Source organism: Larus michahellis, chromosome 7 (assembly GCF_964199755.1).
Source record: "Larus michahellis chromosome 7, bLarMic1.1, whole genome shotgun sequence".
Taxonomy (NCBI): Eukaryota; Metazoa; Chordata; class Aves; order Charadriiformes; family Laridae; genus Larus; species Larus michahellis.
In genome coordinates, this window is record NC_133902.1 from 48184927 (window position 1) to 48206488 (window position 21562).

General features: G+C 43.5%; 1 protein-coding gene across 1 annotated transcript in view; it reads left to right on the forward strand.

Annotated features, from left to right (window-relative positions):
• The first annotated feature begins 9598 nt into the window (after positions 1-9598).
• PDIA5 (protein disulfide isomerase family A member 5) overlaps positions 9599-21562 on the forward strand; it is a 104096-nt gene continuing 92132 nt past the window's right edge. The window contains exons 1-2 of the mRNA XM_074594150.1: positions 9599-9732; positions 21339-21465. Coding sequence (XP_074450251.1) covers positions 9664-9732; positions 21339-21465 — 196 coding nt within the window. The 5' untranslated portion in view covers positions 9599-9663. The remainder of the gene's footprint in view (positions 9733-21338; positions 21466-21562) is intronic.

Genomic DNA, 21562 nt, shown 5'->3' on the forward strand with positions numbered 1-21562 from the left:
AAGGACCTTGTACTTTCTGTCTTTCCATAATAACATCTCAGATATGTGCCCTGTCATTTTTTCCCATGCTAGCTGCCCAGATGTACTGCCTTCATAAACTCAGAGAGCTATGGCGCACTTCAAGTCTGCAGCATTTTTCACTGTCAGTCTGTATTTCTTAGGTCACATTTGCTGCATTGGCTTGCACTTTTAGTGCTACCATTTGCTGCTTGTCATTGACAAGGGCCTTCAGCAGGTGCTCAGTTTTTCTGCTGTATAACTGACAGAAGGGAAAAAAAAGCGGCTGTTTCGGTTATGTTCCTTCTGCAGCGAACGTGGGGAAATGAGCTTGAGATGACCCCGTCAGCCTCAGCTAAACCTCATTCTATTGCTTTTTACTAGTTCAGCTGGACAATACCTTGTTAGTGTCTCAATGCTGTCCCCCTCTTATATTTTACAGACTTCACCGTCTGCACAGATCTAGTTTCAGTAGCTATTTTATTATCATGCTATCCTTCCTCTTATTTTTTTATATATATTGCTTTTTTTCTGGGTTGCTGCCAAGACGCAACTTGTTTAAAAAATAAACCAAACCCAGATCCTGGCTTATGTCACCCTAATAACCTCAGCTCCACCGTTTTGTCTCTAGGGTCTACAGCTCATGACATCAAGTCACTTCGTAAAATAAAAGTGGATTTGATGGCTCATGGATTTTGCTCCAAAACCCCTGAAATTAACTAACTTCCCACTGACTGCAATTGTCTTCAGATCCATCCTTTGAGCTATCCTGGAGGCACTTGGTAAGATCTTATAGTTCCTGTGAAAAGAAAAATGCATTAAGTCTTGTAGCAGATTTTGCCAGCAGTTCTCAAAGCACTTCACTAGCAAGGAAAAGTATCATTATCTCCATTTTATAGGTCCTTAACACATTTTTGCATAGGCTTGACAGAGTGTTTTTGAACACATTCTTGTCTTGTCACTGCTCGTTTCCTCCAAAACTGATTTCTTAGATAAACAGGCATCTGTTAATATTTGACCATATCTTTTTCCCACAATCCCCTTCCTCTTTCAGTGCACAGGATAGATGGTGCTCAGGACACGCGTAGCTCTTCATATTTTGATTTAACTTCTATGATCCATGTACATCCCTTGCCTCCTTTACTGTATACTACTCAGACTTCCCTTTGATGTCAGTTATATTCTTTATCACGGGGTCTTCTGTATGTTGTTTATCATTAGAGAGCCTGAGTGCTTCATGCCTGTTGATAAGTTTGTCTTTCCAACACATAGTAGGACAAAAGAGGATGCCCTTCTACTTCATAGATAGGGAACATAAGGTTGAGCTTCCTATTCTGAGTGTACAGCCTGTCTAAGATCTCCTATTTCAGAATAGTTGGCTGTACAGAGTGTTAAGTACTCACTGCACTGCCTCTATTGACTTCAGTTTCTCTTTTGAGTGCTCAGCATTTTGGCAAATTTGATCAGGTACCAAGTTGGATACTCAAAAACAGATATGAACATTTAGAGATAACGTGGGAAAATTTTCATTTAAGCAGTTTGCCCAGTGTTATAGAGGTTACGTTGCATTAATGATAAGACCATCTTTTCCCTTCCATTTATCTCCTGCCTTTAATTATACATCTCCCAACTATTGCAACAAACAGGTTAGGCAATCTGTGGGACACAAAATAATTATGTAGTTAAAAACCTCCATCTCACAACCCATATTCAAGGAGGATAGTACAGGTTTTAAGGCATTCTTAATCTAGCATCTCCTAATTCTTGAGTGACTTTGTTCCCTCTGAACAGAGTTTGTGTGTGTGTGATTTCCTAGTTTGTTTTAAAAACAAATCCAGAGAAAAACGATTTCCATTTTGTAGGTTACATTACATTTTGACATCAGTAAAATTCAGCATTCCCATCCTGGTAGTTGAGACACCAGAGTTAACTCATAGAAATAGCAAATTGTCATCTGTAGATCAGAGTGTGTGGAGGCACTTACTGAGAGCAGAAATCCATGAATCTAATGGCTGTGGGGGAGAGTGTGGCTACAGCTTTTCTGTCCCTCTAGCTCCTGTCTTGTTACCTTAAGCTTCATCCACCAATTTTGAAATTTCAGTTGAGTCTTCCTCATTCAACCCACCATTCAGTGCTAGACTCTGCCCCCAATATCCTCACACAAACACAGACTCCTCATCCACCCATGAGTTTTGGCCACCATCCCTAGCTGTATCTCTACACAGTCCCTCTTAGATCTGCCCTTCACACTATTTCCTGGTTGTGTTTCCTTGCTCAACCTGCTCTCCCACAGATTCACTCTAGTTCTCATCTGATCCTGGGGGTAATTCTCAGCTTACACGCTCCCAAAAGGCCAAAAATGAAATCAAAGCAAAGGTGCGACTGTCCGAAATCCAAACCATTACCTGCATGTGCAGAGATCCTGGCTTTGGTTGCATCTGGCTGGAGTCTCAGGCTGGCTCTTCTACTCAGCATTTTCCCAAAGGCACAGGGAGGCAAGGGGGAGGAGAGATGCCCTCTGGAGCTACTGTTCAGTCTTCTGGATCCCAGGGAACTGTGCTGTCTGGCTGTTCCGGGGCAATATTGCAATTCCAGAGGCTTAGGATGAATCCTAGGAGGAGAGAAATATTTTTCAGCTTTATCAAATATCTGTCTGATAAGGTTTTTTGAGAAGGCAGGCATGAGGATATCCTTGACAATGAAGATATAGACGGGAATTCACCTGGCTGTCAGAGTTCTCTCCCAGTGTTGTTATAATGCTGCAAGGATTTCATTATTGTGTTATGGTACCTAGAGCCATGCAGAGGTATTGCTAAATATCTTAAAAATTTGAATGTATTCTTAAAGGAAGACTTGGGAGAACAACCAAAACTTACTATGATGGTGCATTCTCAACACAGACCTTACCAGAGGGTTTCACAGTGGAACCTGTTTGCAAATCTCACTGTTTCACAAGCAGCAGCTGAGTAACCACCTGTCACCAGGCTTATGCATATTTCAAGAGGAGAAAATGAGAAAAATAATACTTTATAGAGTTATTAACAGTTGCCAGACCCTCATGACAGGGCTCTGAAGCAGAATTTACGTCTCCTAACTCCTGGTTTTGGCCCGCAAAACAATCTTGTGCTTATAAGATCCACCGTAAATGATCTGTTCATTGCTGCAGTGGAAGCTAGAAGCAAGACTTCATATTTCTCTCACACTGAGCTCCTTCCATTCCCATTGACTTCCGCAGGACTCAACTCTGTGCTCAAGGTGAGATCCAGATGCACACCAGACTCCTCGTTGCATAGGAAACCTAGATGCATACAGCAGTTGGGAGCCATGGTGCTCTCTAAAGAAGTGGTGGCCTGCGTGACCACAGGAGCTGGGACACAGGGCATGCCACAGAGCACATCAAAAGGTCAATGTAGTTGCAGCCTCAGTCATGGCATGTTGAGGTTGTGCTATGTGGACAGCCAGCTTAAAAACTAGGAGCAAATCAGCTTCCATTTCACGGATCGTTCACTGTTGTTTTTATCTCACTCTATTTATGTTTTAGCGGTGTCCACTACTGCTCTCCTCAGCCTCTCTTCCCTTGGCACTCTACCTTTTACCCTTTCCGATTTCTTCCTTTTATCTTCGCTATTTTTTTTCTTTCTGCCTCCTTTGTTTCCTGTTGTTTCTCAGCTGGTTTTCCTCCTTCCTTTACTGAGTTTTCTCCCTGACAGCTGAGGATTGCGCCAAAGCCTGCTGAAGTCAATCCATTACCTTCAAAGAGTTTAGGATCAAGGTCTTATTCCTGCTTGCTTCCCTGCTTCTTCTACAATCTCTTTTCCCATGCAGTATTCTCTGTGGTGTTTCTCTACTGAAAGATGGGTTACGGCAATATGCTGGGAAGGAAGGAGGTTTAGAGAGAGAAAATCCTAAGGTCCTAGTAAATTCTTTACTGAAATGCTAAATTGCTACTCTGACTGCACAACTGCAGAAAGCCAAGGGATTTGGTCATAAGGTTGGGTTTTTTTGTGCTACCTTCATCACAGCACAGCTTTTTTCATACAGCTGTGAGTAGTGGCCCTTGCCATGTATGTGTTTGCACGCGTGTGTGTGCATACACATGTGTAAAAATAGCAGATATAAAATTATCTATCTATATACGGAGAGGAAAAAGTACTGAATATGTATATATTGGATGCATTGGATATATTCTCATAGGATAGATATACAAAAAATATTTCAGTAGAACATTGTCTGCAGCAAATATATGCTGATGGTTGAATGCTAATACATTTTTGGATATAATACAGAGACAGATGCTCAGCTACTGTGGATGGATACAATTCCATTGAAGATGGAGGCCAGTAATGCAAACAGTTTTACACTGAACAGTATTTTGGTCGTATATTTATAGTCCTATCTTTATATTCAGTCCTTTGTATAGATTAATATTTTGTGTACCCAGACCAGAGGCCTAACAACTGTACTTGCAGGAGAAGTCATCTACTTCCCTGTTGTCAGCTGTTAGCGTGAGGCTACCCCTGGGCAGCACGGCAGAATCAGTCTCGGTATGTGAACTTGCGTATTAAAGTCGAGCATTTTGCCAGCAGAATAGAGACCTATATTGTTCTAAAATAACCACTTGGGCTCCTGTTACTAGGGTATGTAGGCACCATCACAATCCAATGGGTGTTCGCTAAACCCCACTTATCCACGTATTTCTGATTTACAGGTGGAGACATCAGCCCCCGCTAGATCATGTGACATGTAAATCCTCATGCAGGAAACTTGTGGTTGGGCTGTGCATTGAATTCAGATTCCGATCTCAGCCCTCTTCACAAGCTCCTTGTTCAACACTTTTCTGATGATGCAGTAACGGTAAAACAACCTGCAAATATTTTATAAAGCTTCTGCAAATCACTGGAAAACTGTCTTGACTGCAGTACTTTGGTAACATGCAGTAGTGCTGCAGCCAGTGCACAACAGCTAGACTCCAGTGGTTGTTTTAATCTTGTTTAAACTGTTCTCTCAGCAGGTAACTGAGAGACATAAATTATCTACTACCTGCCAGCAAGGTGCCTGTACTGTAGAAGGTTTTTATGTTACTCAGGAACGCATTATATCCAGCTTTGGAGATTCAGTGAAAGAAACGACAGTGTTCTTAACAGTAGGGCCACTTAAATGTAAAGGGGCATGCAGACCTCAGACTTAAAGAAAGCAATAAAAACTGTAACGGAAAATTTCTAGGAAGAAATATTTGGAAACTATCTATGCTCAACTTTTAACTGACTCCTGCAGTACCTACTGTTTTTTCCCTCTCATATATAAAGAGCATCTGTCTACCTGTGGTCCAAAAGTACTTTTATTCTAGAATGAAGGAAACAACAACAATAAAGTACAAAAGTAAAATTCCCATGAAAGCACACAGCATGTGTGTATTTTTCCTTTGTGCTGTGCAAGGTCTGTACAAAAAGTTCACAGTCCTTCTAGACTAGAAATGTAAAGGGGTATGATGCAGAAAATGGAGGCACTGAGTTACATGATTGCATACAGCATCCTTGCAGAGCATTGAGATAAAAGATTCGGACTAAACTCCACCCTGACTTGCCTCCGTGCCATTCCCATTGACTGCAGCGAGTGAACCAGGTGAAACGCGCAGATGTGCCACAGCTGAATAGCACAGAGCAGTCCCTTGAGACTCATGATGTATTTCCATCATTAACAAAATAGTGTTAAAAAAAGGTCATGCAAAAGTATGAAACCGGAATGTTTGACCTAAGAAACGATCCTTTATGTAACAGCTGAACCTTTGTACCCCTTATTTTGGCGTGCTCATGATCTTCCATGGAACTTGTTAGCTGATGTGTATGGATATGCTGCATCTGCAGCCCTGCTATCGGGTGCTGAGGAGGCAGCAGGAGTGGAAAGCCGCCTTCAGACTCTCCCCTCTGACAGATGTCAGCTGGAGAAAAGTGATGTACAGTTGTGCCACTTCTCTGAGGCCACTCCCATGTAAAGTCCTACAGGCGCTGGTCCTGTCTCTTCTCCTTTTCATCATGTGCTGAAGAGCTGTAGGAAAGGTCACGAGGAGCCGAGGGCTACGATACTATCAATCTGTTGATGGCAACCAGCTCGTATGTCTCTTTTCAGCTGATGCAATCAGTGCCATGACACAGATGTCACAAAACTTATAGGAGATAGGCCCGCAGATCAAAACCAGTTGGCTGAAGCTGAACTAAAGAAGGAAGAGATGTTGCTGGAAGGAAGGAGGAAAACTTGATGTAGTTAAGGCAGTGAGCAAATCCTGTTTTCATTTTGGGCAAATGCTATGTAGTCCCAGTGTAGACCATGTTGCCCCTGGATTCAGTATGGCTTGCAAAGTGCTTGTATCTTTTTTGGTCTGCTCTGCTGTCATTTTTTGTGGCAAAGGTGACTCATTTTACCTTTTGTCAGAGGCCACCAGAGACTTTTTCAGGTTAAAAAGAGAACAAAGACTAAAGCTTGTCAAATAAAGCAGCAACATATAGCAAATGCGGAAGGTGTAATTCCTTACAGACATACTTACTGTCAGTCCAGTTTTGTATTTTATTCTTGGTGAAAGAGGTGTTTGAATATAGATAGACAAGTAAGGATTAGCAGACCCAGTGCAGACTTTGGAAATGAACATGATCTGAAACTGTCTGGTTTTATAGCCTTGGGCAGATCATATAATCTCTCTGCTACTGTTTTCTGATCTATAATCCAAGGGCAGTAATTCTTTCTTGCTTCTCAGTGGTGAATTAATGAATGTTTTCACAGTGTTTTGTGGTGCCATATACAAATATTACATTTACAGAAAAGCAAGCAGCATATGATATTAATGCCAAACAGATACAGGGTAAAACTTAGGATGCTGGATAGCAGTGCACTCAGATACAACTGTAATGACTTCATTAGTAATGCACGACTGGATTGATTAAGTAGTTGCCACTGTGTAAAGCCTTGTCTAGAGCTGATACTTGATATATTTTTTTGACCTGAGACAGATGCTCAATGATCTTGTCTCTTAAGTTTTGGCAATGCCTGTCATGTCGATACAAATTATTGAGCTGAACTGAAAGAAAGAAGCTGTAGTTGCCACATGGATACCCTTTTTATATTGTTCTGTATATAAGAATTGCAGCTTCCCAAACTGGGTTTTTTATATAACCTCTCAGAAGCACAGTTTGAAATAGCTTGTCTTCTTTTTTTTTCTTTCTTCCTTCTTTTCTTCCTTCCTCTTGCCATCATGATAAAAATGTACAAAACAACCACGTCCCAGGATTTTATCCTTTCCTACCACAATGGCAGCACATCCCATATGGTGATGACACAGCACAGAAATTCCACCACATTGAAGTTACTTTTGCATTGCCTGATACTGGTAACTGTGATGTGATATGTCAGAAGATATAACAGTTTTCTACACAAAAGAGTCACAGGAGGATTCAAACAGTCTTTGAGGACCTGGATATCCGACTGAGATTAGAGGTCTGGATGAGTCAGGGTAGTTGTGTGCAGAAGCCTTTCAGCTCTAGGCTGAGGATCTGAAGGTGATCAGGATCTGGAAGAGGTTACCTTTTCCTGGAGGTTTTGATAGCTTATTTCAAATGTGTTTCAACTGGGGATCTGGAGCCTTTTGCTAGCAGGCTGATTATTAGAGATTGGGAAGCTGGCCCCAGTGCTGGTGGTGACTAGTACAGTGCAGCCCTTCATCCATCCATCTGTCCGTCCGTCCGTCCATCCATCCATCTCAGGGCAGTCAGTAAGGACTGCAGGTGAGAAGTGGCACTGCGGGTGAGAAGTGGCAGTGCAGATAACATATACTTTAGGGGTACAGATATTTGACGCAAAGGATGTTTTGTTTGGGGTCCTTCCACTGTAGAGTGAAAAGATTCCTACCTTTTCCTCCCTTCTCTAAGTCCCTCTCCAGCCATGTGTCCTTCCTCATCCCAAACTCGTCTGACGGCTCTCATTTTTGAGTGCCAATTTCCCATTTTAAGGCAGGCTAACTGAGGCCGCCTGCAAATGGGAAGCGAGGCATAGCACTGTGAAATGATTTGCTAAAGGTTACCCAGCTGTGACTGAGAAAAGTGTGCTCTGCTTCTGCCGCAAAAGATGCCACAAAAGTGTAAATGTTAATAGTAATAACTTTCTCTACGTGTGTTTCTGCTTTGCAAAATTACATCTCCACCAGGGGACTTGTTAATGTCAACGGCATTCAGTTTTCATGATCACCGCTTGAAGTGATCAGTCAGCTGTATGGATCTACAAATTGCTCCCTTGCAGCCAGCCTCTTAGTGTAATGCTCAGGCGACAGTCAGCTGTAAGGATCAGACTCAAAAAGATGCCTTTGATTTTCCTTTGATGTTTCTGAGCCAAGGAAGAATTTCACACGGCCACTGGGCGGTAGGTGAAGATCCCTTCTGTTTGTGGGAAGCCAATTATAACGCGGCTGACCCGCTTTGACCTTAAGATTACTGGCAGAACATTTGGGATGTCCTTGCGAGGCAGAGCTGGCTCACTGCATGTCCCTAACCAAGGGTACAGACCGATTTGTTCGTCTGGATGCAGCAATCATTCAAATAGCGTCATTATAATGGAGGCTGCACAAATTGATCACGGTCAGGCTCAGTGTATTTATTTGCTTGCACTTTGGCATCATTGCCAACACGTGAAGATAAAGCAGGGTTCTCCTTTAGGATTTAATGATAACAAGTGGGAACAACTTACAAGAACAGGGCCTCGTTTCTAAGCTTCTCTTCCGGTTGACTCTCTCTCCCCTTTCCTTTTTTTTTTGGTTCCCTTATTCACCTTTTGCCCCACATCTAAGAATCAGAATCATCTAGGTTGGAAGGGGCCTTTCAGATCATCGAGTCCAACCATCAACCTAACACTGACAAAACCATCACTAAACCATGCCCCTCAGCACCACGTCTACACATCTTTTAAATAGGTCCAGGGATGGAAATTCTACCACTTCCCTGGGCCGCCTGTTCCAATGCTTGATAACCCTGTTGGTGTAGAAATTTTTCCTAATATCCAATGTGAGCCTCCCTGGCACAACTTGAAGCCTGTCGCCTGTTATTCGACAGAAGAGACCAACCCCACCTTGCTCCTTTCAGGCAGTTGCAGAGAGTGATAAGGTCTCCCCTCAGCCTCCTTTTCTCCAGGCTGAACAACCCCAGCTCCCTCAGTGAGGACCCTCAGTCCTCACAAGACTTGTCCTGCAGACCCCTCTAGACCAGTAGAAGCTTATAAAGACTCTGACAAAAAAGCATCAAGAAGGAGGTTATTTGCCAGAAGTCTCCCTAGAGTGAGGTACACACTGGGAGAGAAGTGAATGCACAAAAAACTAATTCTAGAGGGAAGGCCAGTGGGACATCAGAGAAGAAGAGCTGGAACTTTTCCCTTTTTATCCTCTGTTGAAACAAACTGGACGGAGATTGCCTTTTTAATTGTGATTGCTGGCAGTGCTTCGGGTGGGTTTTTCAGTTGCCATGTGCCGGATCGCTGTGGGAGCCGCACACACCCTCGGGACGGAGGCGCGGGGCGGACTACAAGCCCCGTCATGCCGCTGGGCGGGCGGGCGGTAGCGGCTGGGGCGCGCCTGCGCCGCCAGACGTGGCAGCAGCCCGCAGCGGCGGCGGCGGGTCCGGCTCGGCGGCGGCGATGGTTGTGCCGGGGCAGGGCGCGGGGGCTGCGCGGCGCCGCGGGCGGCTGCTGCTGCTGGGCCTGGCGGTGAGTGGCGGCGGCCGCGCCCCGGGGCGGCAGGCGGGCGGGCGGGCGCGGGGTGTCCCCCCTTTCCCCGGGCCGGGGTGCGGCGCTCGGCGCGGCCGGCGGAGTTGGGGGAAAGTTGGGAGTGGGACGGGCCCCTCGGGCTGGGCGCGGCGGCTGCCCCCGCCGCCCCGGGCGGGCTGGGCTCGGCACGGCACAGCCCGGCGTGGCTGGGCTCCGGCAGCTCTCCTCCCGGGTGTTTGCCCAGCCCGTGCGCTGCTTTCCTGCTTCCCTCCCTCCCTCCTCTCAAAAACCCACCCCGGCGTGCCGCGGCGTCTCCCCGAGCGGCTGCGGGCTGCAGCCCCCGTGCGGTACCGGCCCCGGGGGCTCGGAGCGGCGGGCGCTTCGTTCGTTCCTAAGTTTGGTGTGACAATCGGTGCCGCGGCGGCACAGGCTTTCCCTTGGCGGTGGCTCTGCCAAAGCCAAGCTGCCTCGCTCGGCTTTGTGCACCTGTGCGCAGCCGGTGCCTCCCGTGGGGCAGCCGGTGCCTCCCGTGGGGCAGCCGGTGCCTCCCGTGGGGCAGCCGGTGCCTCCCGTGGGGCAGCCGGTGCCTCCCGTGGGGCAGCCGTGCCGGCCCTGCCTCTGCGCCCCTCGGATGTGGCGCTCTCTATCTCGGTGCATTCCGGAGGACCTGGGTATGTTTCATTGCAATTACACTAAATAGAGCACTCCTTACCTCAGGGAGGCTCCTACTTACAGAAATATTTTAAAGTCTGATTTTTCTTTTCTTATCCACAGAATTTAGCATAAATAGCTCAAAAGACTGGCGAAGGTATGCTTTAAAGCATTCCTTTATTTACTTTATTGGCATGAACTACAGTTCTTCCTTTTGCCTGGACAAATAGGGTTAATAATTAATGAAAAATTACATTAATTTTTTTACGCACGCGTCATCTGAAATGTATTTGGAAATGTATGACCTAGGAGTGCTCATCTAATTCATACAAATCAAGTGTGGAATTGCTAATTGCCCTGTGCTTGTTCTGTACTAATATTAGAATTGTCATTGTGGGATAGAAAGCATCGGCCATGTGTGATGTAGCCTTTTGCCCCGGGCAGGGGCAGGGCTGTCAGCTCATTCAGGAGGAGGGAAAAGAAATGCTGTGCATTGTGCACAGTGTTTGTTTTATTCTAAGCTTGGTCTAGAAGCACAGACCTCTGCTATCTGCAATTTATTTATTGATTTCAAGTGAAACTGAAGTCAGGCTGAACTCTTTCTAAAATGTTGAAGAGGTCTTAGTGTGGCTTTTTTTCCCATGTGGCTCATCCTTAATATGCACACTACTTCTCTTAATGATACTTGCGGCAGTGTATTCCTCGGATTAAGTATATGCTGAGGACCAAGTGGAGTTACAAGTGGACTGAATTTTCTCTTCATTTAAAATAACTGAACACGTGGAGTTATTTGTGGTATCTCCTTCTATATCCACTGTGACTGTCAGATCTTATCTTACCGTAACATTCATTTCAAGTTAATGTAAGTATTTTGCTGTGATTTCTTTTTGTAGATGAAAAGATCATATTTTTTTCCGGCTTTCTTCACGTGAATCTCTTTTTTTCTAACTATTCTAGTTGTCCTTCTTTGGACCTTTTGTATTGCAGAGCTGGTGTCTTTGAGATGAGCAGAGTGGGCCTGCCGTTGTCAGTGAAATTATATGAAGCCATTATAATTTATCCACATTATTCTCTCTTCCCCTTCTTAATTTGCCCCAGCATTTTATTTGCTCTGTGATGCTGCATGCTGAGCAGATGTCTTCATGGAGCTGTTGATTCAGCTAATTCTTTCCCCTTTGCTGTGTACAAGTAGTTTAAATTATTTCTTCCAATTTGCATTATCTTGCACTTGAAGGTGCGATTTTTCATCTTGAAATATGTAACTCGCTGTATGCCAGGATTAAAAAACTAGCCTACAGCTGTGACATTGCAAAACCTGCTTTTAAATTTTTCTTGAGTCAATGTTTGCAAAGTCAGTGAGGCTGTTAAATCGGCAGGTTCTCAGCGTGTAAAGTTAAAGCAAAGGTAATGCCAGCTGTTTAATAGGACAGAGGTTAATGAGAACATTGTCTTTCCTTCCAGACCATCCTTTTTTATGTTCCCAAACGTGATTTTTTTTTAAATTTTTTTTTCCCCTGGAAGTGCTGAGTGCTTGCAATGCCCCTGGGACAGCAGCTAGAGTCGTGTGTGTAATAGCACTCCTGAAAAATAGGACTAATTTTTAAAGTAGGACCCAAAATTGGAGATGGCTTCCGAGAATTGAAATCCTTATCTCTGTAAGACTTCCTGCATTCGTAAAAGGAAAACTACAAAACTGGATGAAGAAAACACTTCACTGTCTTCTAATGGAAGATGTTGTTATCTTCTGCATCACTGTGAATATGTGACACACACGTGAGGAAGATACTGCAATGATCTCCGCCTGCTGTAAAGTTTTATTTCTTGAATGAGTCGTAGAGTCATGGGGAAGTTGTGGTTTAACTTTAGAGATAATTCCCTATTTGGTATGTCAAGTGGTTGACTATATTTCACACTCGAATGACTGAATTGACTATTAAAGGCATTGGGAAGGAGTTTCACATCAAGGTGGATTTGCATTTCCTCTGGTGTATCGGGTACTGTCCTTTGCCTAGCAGAGGCCAGCCTCTGCTTCTACCAGGATTACGCATCTGGGATCCGTTTGCTTTGCAAACACTGGTGAATGTTATCTCAGGCAAATGTGGCAAAGATCAGTTTGTCTTCTGAGTGTTGGCTTAATGACAGAGAAACTGAGTCAAGAGAGTCTGAACGCCGTTGGGAAGCAGGCGTCTTGACCTGATGCCATTCAAACCCGATGCCTTCAAAGAAAGGCTTCAAAGGACCATTTCAGGCTTCCAGCTCCTCAAGTCCCAGTAACATCATGGAAGTGCACCGGTGAGCACTGACATGGGCTTGTGAATCCAGGTCTGCGGGAAGGACTTGGATGTGGCTCACTCTTTGTGTTGCAGGTAGCCCTGCAGCGTGGCAGCAGTTTGCCTCTGGTGAGTTTGCAGGCAGGGTGTGAGCACTGCTTCTCCTCTGCAGCGCTCGGATGCTGTTTCTTGTGGTGGCATTTGGGTTTGAATTCAAGAGTGCCTCTTCCCTTCCAGTTAATGTTTGTACTACAGGAGCTGCTTTGGGAAGTGTTTTGCTGCAGTCAGAGGGAGGGTATTGCAGAGGCAAATCCTCTACTTGCTGTCTCCCCTGCCCAATTCCTACTTCATTTCTGTTCCCTCTTCAAAGCATGGATTTGTAAAACTTGTGACATGGGCAACGTTCCGTGTCCTCACGTGCCCTTCCCAAATCAAACCTTGGCTTTCAGGACTGGTTTTATTACTCAACTCTGTACCTTATGGAGTGATGTTTTGAATACTTTGGCTTTGGTGCCAGAGCTCCTGTTTACTTCAGAGGACCAGGGTTGTTGCCATAAGTGTGGTGTGGTCATCACAAGTGGTGTTTTTGCCCAGTGGTGTGTTCACAATGTTGTGAGCAATTGGTGATGTAAGAGGTGTTTGTTCTGTTGTTGACCATTTCTTTTACTTCTTGGTGATGCAGTTCCTTGAGTTCCTTCATTTCGGTAAAATAGAGGTAATGAGACTTACCTGTCTTCAGAGTTGTGTTTGGAGGCCCATGAATGAAAAAACTCAATGCAATTGGAACCAGAATCACCTTAATCACCAGCATTGCCTTAAATTTCTTGAGGTGGACAGGGTTTACTTTGGAAGTTAGTTATGTTTTACCTTTACCCTGCCACTATTTCAAGCTTGTGAATGGCAAAAAATTGTGATAGCAAAGCAGGTCTTAAGTTTTGGCACTTGCTAGCTGAGAGTAGTTGGTAGCGTTGGTGTGGGGCACTGTGATTTTTTTGTGCTTGCAGAACACAGATAACAAAGGTAGTCTCATTTGTGGCTCCCTTGATGATACCTTGTCTGTTGTCTTTTTGAGTTTATGGTCATATAGCATATTTGCTGGGTGACTGCAAACAGACTCTTCCTCTCCCCCTTCTCAGTTTTCAGGAGATGGCACATCATGAGTGTGTGGTTGTGTGCTGCTGTAGGATCAGCTGGTGCTGGTGTGCTCTGATGCTGCCTCCCTTTTGCCTCTTGCAGATTGCTTTTCTGTATGAATCTTACTCCAACTATTTAAATTAAGCTTCGTCTCTTATCACCTGGCAGAAAAATGTGAGGATTAATTAGTTAATATTTGTGCAATGCTTTGAAGATAACAAGTGCCATATAAAGCGCTAAGGATTTTGAGGTGTCACTTTTTGCCCTCTCTTCTTTGTAAGTCCCATTAATAGTGGTTTTGTCTTCTTTTTATAGCATCCCCTTCGTGCTTCTTGGGTAGGTGATACTTCTTTAAACTTCTTCAAAACCCAATTTTTAGTGGGGGATTGTGTGGCATATGCTTTGCTCATGCCCTTAGCTTCTGATGTCATCCAAATGTGCTCGTTCAGAAGTGATATCTGAAACATTATTTCATCAACAGCTTGTTTAATATATATTGCACCAATGCCTGACTTGGGAGAGCAAGCTTCACATTCATAGTGAGGAGAAAGTTCTTTGTCAGCGTTAGTAATTGACCCTATTACAGTCAGTTGTTAATTACTAAATAGTTGCACAGGTTTTCCTTCACTAAGCATTTGAAAACCATACAATTAATTGGCTACACAGAGCCCTTAAGAGCAACCTTTAGTATAGACTATTATGCCTGTAGCTTATGTTCCTTAAAACCCAGTGTTTAAGAACAATATGAACAGTAGAGTCTAGTCAAATCTTGACGTCTCCATGGTATTTTTTGCTATCTTCTATATTTGGAAAGTGAACATAGCAAGCACCACATTAAGGAGAATGCCTTATTTCTAGCATTCTTCAGCCCAAGTTAAAGAATACCAAGGCACTGTGTGTCAGGATTTTAATTTGCCTTCCTTCATGAACAGAAGAATTTATGACACTTGCCTCTTGCAGATATGACCCACCATGATAAAATGTCATCAGTGCTTGGGTTTTTTATTCCTTGAATGGCTTGAGGTGAGAGTTAATTGATCTGGATTATACACAGCGTAGGAATGCGGTCTTCCACAGAACTCATGGGAAATGAACAAAAGAAGTGTCCAATGGGAGTGTCTGCAACAGTAAGTCAGGCAAAAACATGGTTTTCTAATGCTGTTGGTCACTGCTCCCCACTGAGCCCGTAGATGGCTTTTTGGATCTGTCGCAGGTAACGCGCTGTAGCCCCTGAGCTGGGGGTCCTCAGCAGGTTGCTGTTTGTGGTTGTGTTGTGATCCCGGGAGGATTGCAGGGGCTATGTCAGTTGTGACCCCTGAAGTCTGAGACCCAACTGCTACCCTGTCTCTTCCCCTGCCTCATTGAAATAATGAAGTCTGAGAAGGCTTCCTTGAAGCACCTTTGGGTAACAGAGATAACCCGTTTCCCCTCCTGTGATTTGATTAAAACGTTTCTACAGCTATTTTGGATATTAATCGTGAATGAAAACAGGGGACTGTCCTACTTATCACTATCCATCTTGGAAGGCATTTGTTACAAATGGCTCAGTGATCAAAGCAGCACAACCCTGAATGTAAATAGCAGCAGAGGGAGGGCTTGTGAGTGAAAAGCAAGCAATTATTGCACAAGGTCAAGAGTGGTTTGTATGATGAACAAGGAAGATAAAACATCTGCAGTCAAACTGTGATTCTTGTAAACAAGGGGGCTTTGGATTTGAACATCTTGTATTTTTAAGCGAGAACAAATGGGGGGAAGGGAGCAAGAGATCTGCTTCTCTCTTGTGCTTGCCTGGAGATGACTTAGACCTGGTATTTTCCATACGTGCATGCTGCCTGCACCCTAAGAGCTGGCCGTGCCACCAGCTGATCTGCAGCTTTACAAACCTCCATCACTGCAGAACAGAGATGTTCTTTCAAGTCTGCCTTATGAAGTTGAGTGTGCGCTCCGCCACAGGGTTTATTCTGGGAACTGGGTAGGAAAGGGAGGATGAGATGTGGTCTTTTTCTTGGGATTTCTTGCCTGTTGCCTCCCTCCTGCTCCCCATTTTAATGGGGCAGAGGAGACCCTTGTTTAGAATCTGAAGAAGTTCCCTCCTAAAGAAATTAATTATGAAATTAAATTCAGTCATCTCCATTGCTGCTTGGAATTTTGAGGCAGGTTTGCTCTTCAGCTGGATTCCCATAAAATGCCTTGTCAGACGCAATCTGTTTCATATGTACAGGGTTGCTCATTGATCATATTTACAGTGGGTTGAATGCTGTTGTCCCAAAATGAGGATGACATCAGTGGGCGGTTAAGCTAAGACAGAAATCAAAGTCAATGTCTTGCTGAAAAATGGGCTTTTGAAATTGTGGTTGAGTGTAAGATTGCGTCCTGCCAAGCGGCAGTTGTGCTGGAATCAGCCTTGTTAGTGTCAGCCCCAGCTATTCTTGATGAATAGTGTGCAAATTGTCTGCCTAATTATACATGTGTTAGTGTGCACATAAAAATTGTATGTTGACGTATGGACTAAGGCACCTAAGCACTGTTTTCAGCCGCCTATCCATTTATAACTTTTAATGCATAATTTCTGTCCAGGGAAATATGTTTTTTTCATGCTCTTGAGCAGGAAATAGTTTTTTGGGTTTTTTTGTCCAGTGTGCAATGCTACTCCTCTGATAGTGCCTCCTTATTTAATTTTGATTTGTATTTTCTTGTTTTTAAAACCATATGTTTTCATTGCCCTCGATTTTAAATAAAGAAATAAAAAATTATTCTCCAGACGTGCTCATTATCCTTAGCAAAAGACTGTGCTGTCACGAAGCTTTTGTGGGGAGCAACTCATAAATTGAACTGGGTTCTGTGGGAACAGCAGTTAAGCATTTATCATATTTAATTTGAATAATAAATGTAAAATATGAAAATACATTTTTGTGGCTGCTTGAAAGATATTCCTTTTTTTCGTTCTGAAATGAGATTCAGAGAAGAGTGAAAACTTGAGAAGTAAACTCTGCTTTCTCAGATCCTTGATGATTTTAGAGAAAATGCGGCCTGAGGGATGACCACATTTTTCAATAGTGTCAGTCCTGGAAGTATAATTAGCAAATAGTTATTTGCCTGTAACTCTCTTTGCCTCTGGGTTTCTGAAGGCTCAGATGTTTCTTGGGTCCCAATTCTAAGGGAGTGGAGTTGTGAAGTGCTTCGCTGCTCTGTAACACTTGCATATCTTCGGCAGCTCTGCAAGGAATTGCTGGAGAGTGGGGAAAAAATGGAAAATTAAACCTTTTTGACTGATCAGACTTCTTCCTTGCAAGATTATATATTTAAATACATACTTTGATTTGAAGAGCAGAGGCAGCGCTAGAGCACGTGTGTTTTTGTACCTTGTACTCAAATAGCAGTGTCTCTCAGCAGTTTTGAGTTGACTGTCTTGAGGGTTTGGGTTCACTTATGTTTTACTTGAGAATCCTTCATGCATCTTAGATCAGACACTACAGTCACATGACTGATGTGCGACCTGCGCCATAAAAAATTCTGTGAAAATAAATTCAGATCTTGAGCGGGGGAAAAATCTGCAGACTAGAAGTGCTACCAGACTTGCATTTTATAGTCTGCCGCGTGTAGCCTGCCTTTCACTGAAGGTCTCCACCAAAGTTTCCTGCATCCGAGGACACCAGGTGACTGTTGTGTTGGTCCCAGCTCACCGAGCCAGCCGTGGATGAGGACCCGTTGTGCTAAGCACTGTGCAAACACAGCATGAAATAAAATAGACTTTCCCTCAATTTTATTGCAAGTTCTTGTCAGCATAACTGTCACAGGGCAGGGGTGGCACAGATACTGCATGTGTTGGTCCTAATTGCCTTTAACGGGTACCAAGGTAGGCAGCTTCTTGAGAAAAACGTTCGGAGTGTTTCTTAGCTTTTCAGCGGTGGTTGTGAATAGATTTTAAAGCTTTAGGATGCTCAAGTGACAAGAGAGTTTAGCTTGTTTCTTATTTATAGAGTTCCATATGTGTGAATGTAGCACTTCCTGAAGCATATGAAAAGAGGCTTCCTGCCTAGGAGGGACTGTCACCTTTCTTGACCTCTTCTTTTTTTAATATGAGCTCATCTCCTCTTCTGCCCTGGATTTAAACAAGAAGCAGTGTGCTTGATCGGGCAGTGCCTGCCTGATGAGCTCTCCTGCAAAGATTTCGGCAGAATGTCTGGAGTAAATCTACCTGAGTCATATCTCACAATTGAAGTCATATCGCACAGTACATGCAAATGAGCCTTGTCTTTGCTGCCGCTTTGCCTGTGGGCTGCGCAGGAATATGAGCCTGGTTTTCCGTGAAGAAGAGGAGTGTGTAACTGCTTCCATAGGATTCTCTTTTCTCATCCTCTTAATTTCACACTCTTGCCAGAACTAGTGGCTGTAGCTGCCCTGGTGGGGCTGTAGCTGCTGGTATGGTCATCTCATCACAGTGTTGGCTCTGGAGCAGGGCAAAGTGGCCCCGTGGCTGGGACTGGGTTTGGGTAAAAATGTCTGCTGCACGTTGCTTACCTTCAGGCAGGGGTTCTTCAGGAGTTTTGACAAAAAGCCAGCCTCTCATTCATTCCTGGGTAGGGTCTTCATTAATTTCGGCAGGAGAAAGCTGAAGGCTATGGAACTACTTAATTCTTACCAGTTTGCAAACACCATGTAGTGCAAATGCTTCTTGGGAGATGGAGAATTTTTGAGCTCAGCCGATAACCTCCCAGTATTGCTGCGGCTGCCTTAGATGTGCAGGCAGGGTGTTTCACTCCAACTCAATGCCTTCAGCTTGGACCTTTTGGGTTTTATAAGCAGGAAAGGCTGCAACATTAATCTTAATTAAAGAGAGATGATGATTTATTCGGCAGGGCCGATTGGTGCGCTTGCGTGCGCAATGCCTTTCCCAGTGGGTTTTGGTGTAAACCATAGGATCAGAGAGAGCTGCTGTAGTAAAACAGCAGGAAAATGAGTAATGTGTATTGATTTGATACCTGGGGAGGAATTGGGCAAAGTAGCAGTTGCTGTATGCAATGCGACGTGCCTCTCCTTCCAAGTGCCTGCTGTTCCACCAGCGCAGCGAGTTTTCTGTTAGTGGCAACACCGACAAGGCAGTAGTTAAAGCTGTCACTGTTTCCAGAATCCAATTTTTCAAGAGGTTTATAGCTCTGCCATTATAAGGGGTGGGTGGGGGGGTGTGTGTGTGTGTAAAAAAAAAAAAATAAAAAAAATTCACTGAAATTGGCTAAACAGCCTTTGCATCTGGAAAAGACATGACATACATGTACTTCTCAGCGATTGGTAAAACTGTACAGATGCTTTAAACAAAGTTCATAATACCATTTGGTGTCACGTTGAAAGTGGCCTTTGTGGCTTTAGTCCAATTATTTCTTTTTGGCAGTGAGTTCATAGACTAGAATATCCTTAATTGAGTCCAGTTTTTTTTAAACCAAAGAAGCAACCTGTAGTTTCACCTTTTTGCTCTGTGTTCAGCCTTAGTTTCAGTAAAGTTTAATTTTAGTCTTCTGTAACTCGAGGCATAAATAAAACTTCAAGACACTTGGATAGTTACACAAAATTGAGGTGAAGGAAAAAGGTTGGTTTGTTTTTTTTTTTTAAATATTTAGGATTAAAGAGATCTGCTCATAAGTCAGTGTTAGATTAATCCCTCCTGTACAGCCTCTGATTGCGATGAGTTTTGAGCAGGAATTTGCATGTCTGTGTCACCTCACTTAGCACAACTATATTTGTCTACTTTGATTGGCAACACCATGTATTTATCTCAGAAAATACAGAAATGATTCACATACATCAGCCTGAAGTAGGAAGGCTGAGCTCTGGACATCTGGATTTAGAAGAATGTGAGTCTGTTGGTTGAATTAAAGCACCAAGGACATTTATGCTGAAGGTAGGGGCTGACTCGCAAACGTGCTTTTTCATTTCTCACAGTTAGACCATCTGGTCAGCAGGGCTCAGTGGTGGGAATCCTGCCTGCGGAGTGGGATAACTTGTTTGCTCTAAGCCTGTGCAGCCTGTCGTGCTTTTATATTTTACGTTATATAGGTGTATCTTCTAGTAACTTTAAATTCCTGAACATGTCTTGGGGTTGTTTTGAGGATGACCCCCGTTTCAGCTCGGCTTCTTTCCTCTACCTCATGCGTCCCAAAGCTCCCTCTCCCCTTTCCACGTAAAAACTTCTGGCACTTACAAAATATGTTTCGTAGGTGCAGGTTTTGTTTCTGTGCCTCAGTGACGTGGTGTTTGCAAATAGCTAAATTTGTAATGAAGCGTAGTGCCTGGGGCTGCGTGTTCTGACTTTGATTGGCTTGGTGCCTTGTTTTGAATGCTGCAATCTGTAATACATGGGATGCAAGAAGAACAGCCTCTTACTTCTTCACATCCATCCTGGACGCATTTTCCAGCCCAGTTGGAGTGAGACATGATCAAAATTAGTTCTGTAATTAAGAAAATGTTGAACCTCTTGTGTATGTTAGGCAAATGAGCTAAAGCTTTTAGCCAAGCAATTAAGTGTTAAGGTTTTACTGTAAGGTGAATGTAAACTAGATAATTTCTCTAGTTAAGCTTCCCATAATCATTCCATTAGTATGAATTCAGTACAGTGCAGAAGGGAGGCAGCATAGCCTGATGGTTAAGATTATTATTATTATTATTGAAGATTATCACAGTAAAAATGAGCGGTAGAGACCCCAGCTGAGGTTATGGTCATATCTTGATAGGAGTTTTACTTTATGGTAGGATAAAATAAAGGCTCTGCTCTGAAGCAGTTGTGGTTTAAATAGACCAAAAGACGCAACAAAAAAATAATTTATTTGCATAGATACAGAACTGAGGTGCAGAGAGATAAAATGCCATGCCTTCCATGTGGCCAGTGGAAGCCAAGCTTAATCTTGTGGCAAAGGCACTGGTGTGTGTGTGCGGTACAGTACAGCCAGTGGGAAACATAAGCCCCGTTCCGCTTTGGAAGGGCAGGTGGGAGAAGGTTGTGGTTAGTGCTGTAATGCAGATGCTGGATTACTTGCAAATTCTGTTTTCGTTTCCTTGGTTTACTCTGTGTTAGTGTGGGTTAGTTATTTTAACTTCATGGCTCTCACTGTCTTCTTTGGGATATCAAAGTACTCAATTAAGTTTGCAGCGTATTCTGTGATCTAGGGACAAGAGTGCTCTCGAAGTGGTAATTTGTTGCTTCTCTTGTTACAGCATGTTAAATTTACATAAGAATTTTTATCTGATTATCTGACTAGGGAACAAACTTTTAAAGGGGGTGGCTTCTTAATTAAACCCATATTTCTTGATGTGCTTATCTCATCTTTCCACTTAAGGATGCTTGCTGGGAGTTGTATTGGTCCAGTTTCAATAAGGCATGCGTATGGCTTTTTTTTTTTTTTGGCTTTTGCTGATCAAATCGATATGATAGTTTATTTAAGGCAGCGTGTCTCAAGATTATGGAAAAAGGTCAAGGCAATTTCAAAAGCAGTTTGTCTTTGTATTTTATTTCTCAGCATGGAAGCTGTTACTCATGTTTCTGGCTTTGTGTTTCTGTAGGCATTCTTGCCAGTGTTCGTGTACTCGTTGAAGGTGTCTCCACTCATAGAAAAAATAAGTGACCACAAGGATTTTAAGAAGCTTCTCAGGACACGGAATAACGTACTAGCGCTGTATTCCAAATCTGGTAAGTCCTCCTTCCTCCTTTATTTTTCTTTTTTTTTTTTTAATGTCGCAGCTCTTTGTGCCCAGAAGGTGTATGCATTTGAACATCTGTGTGCATT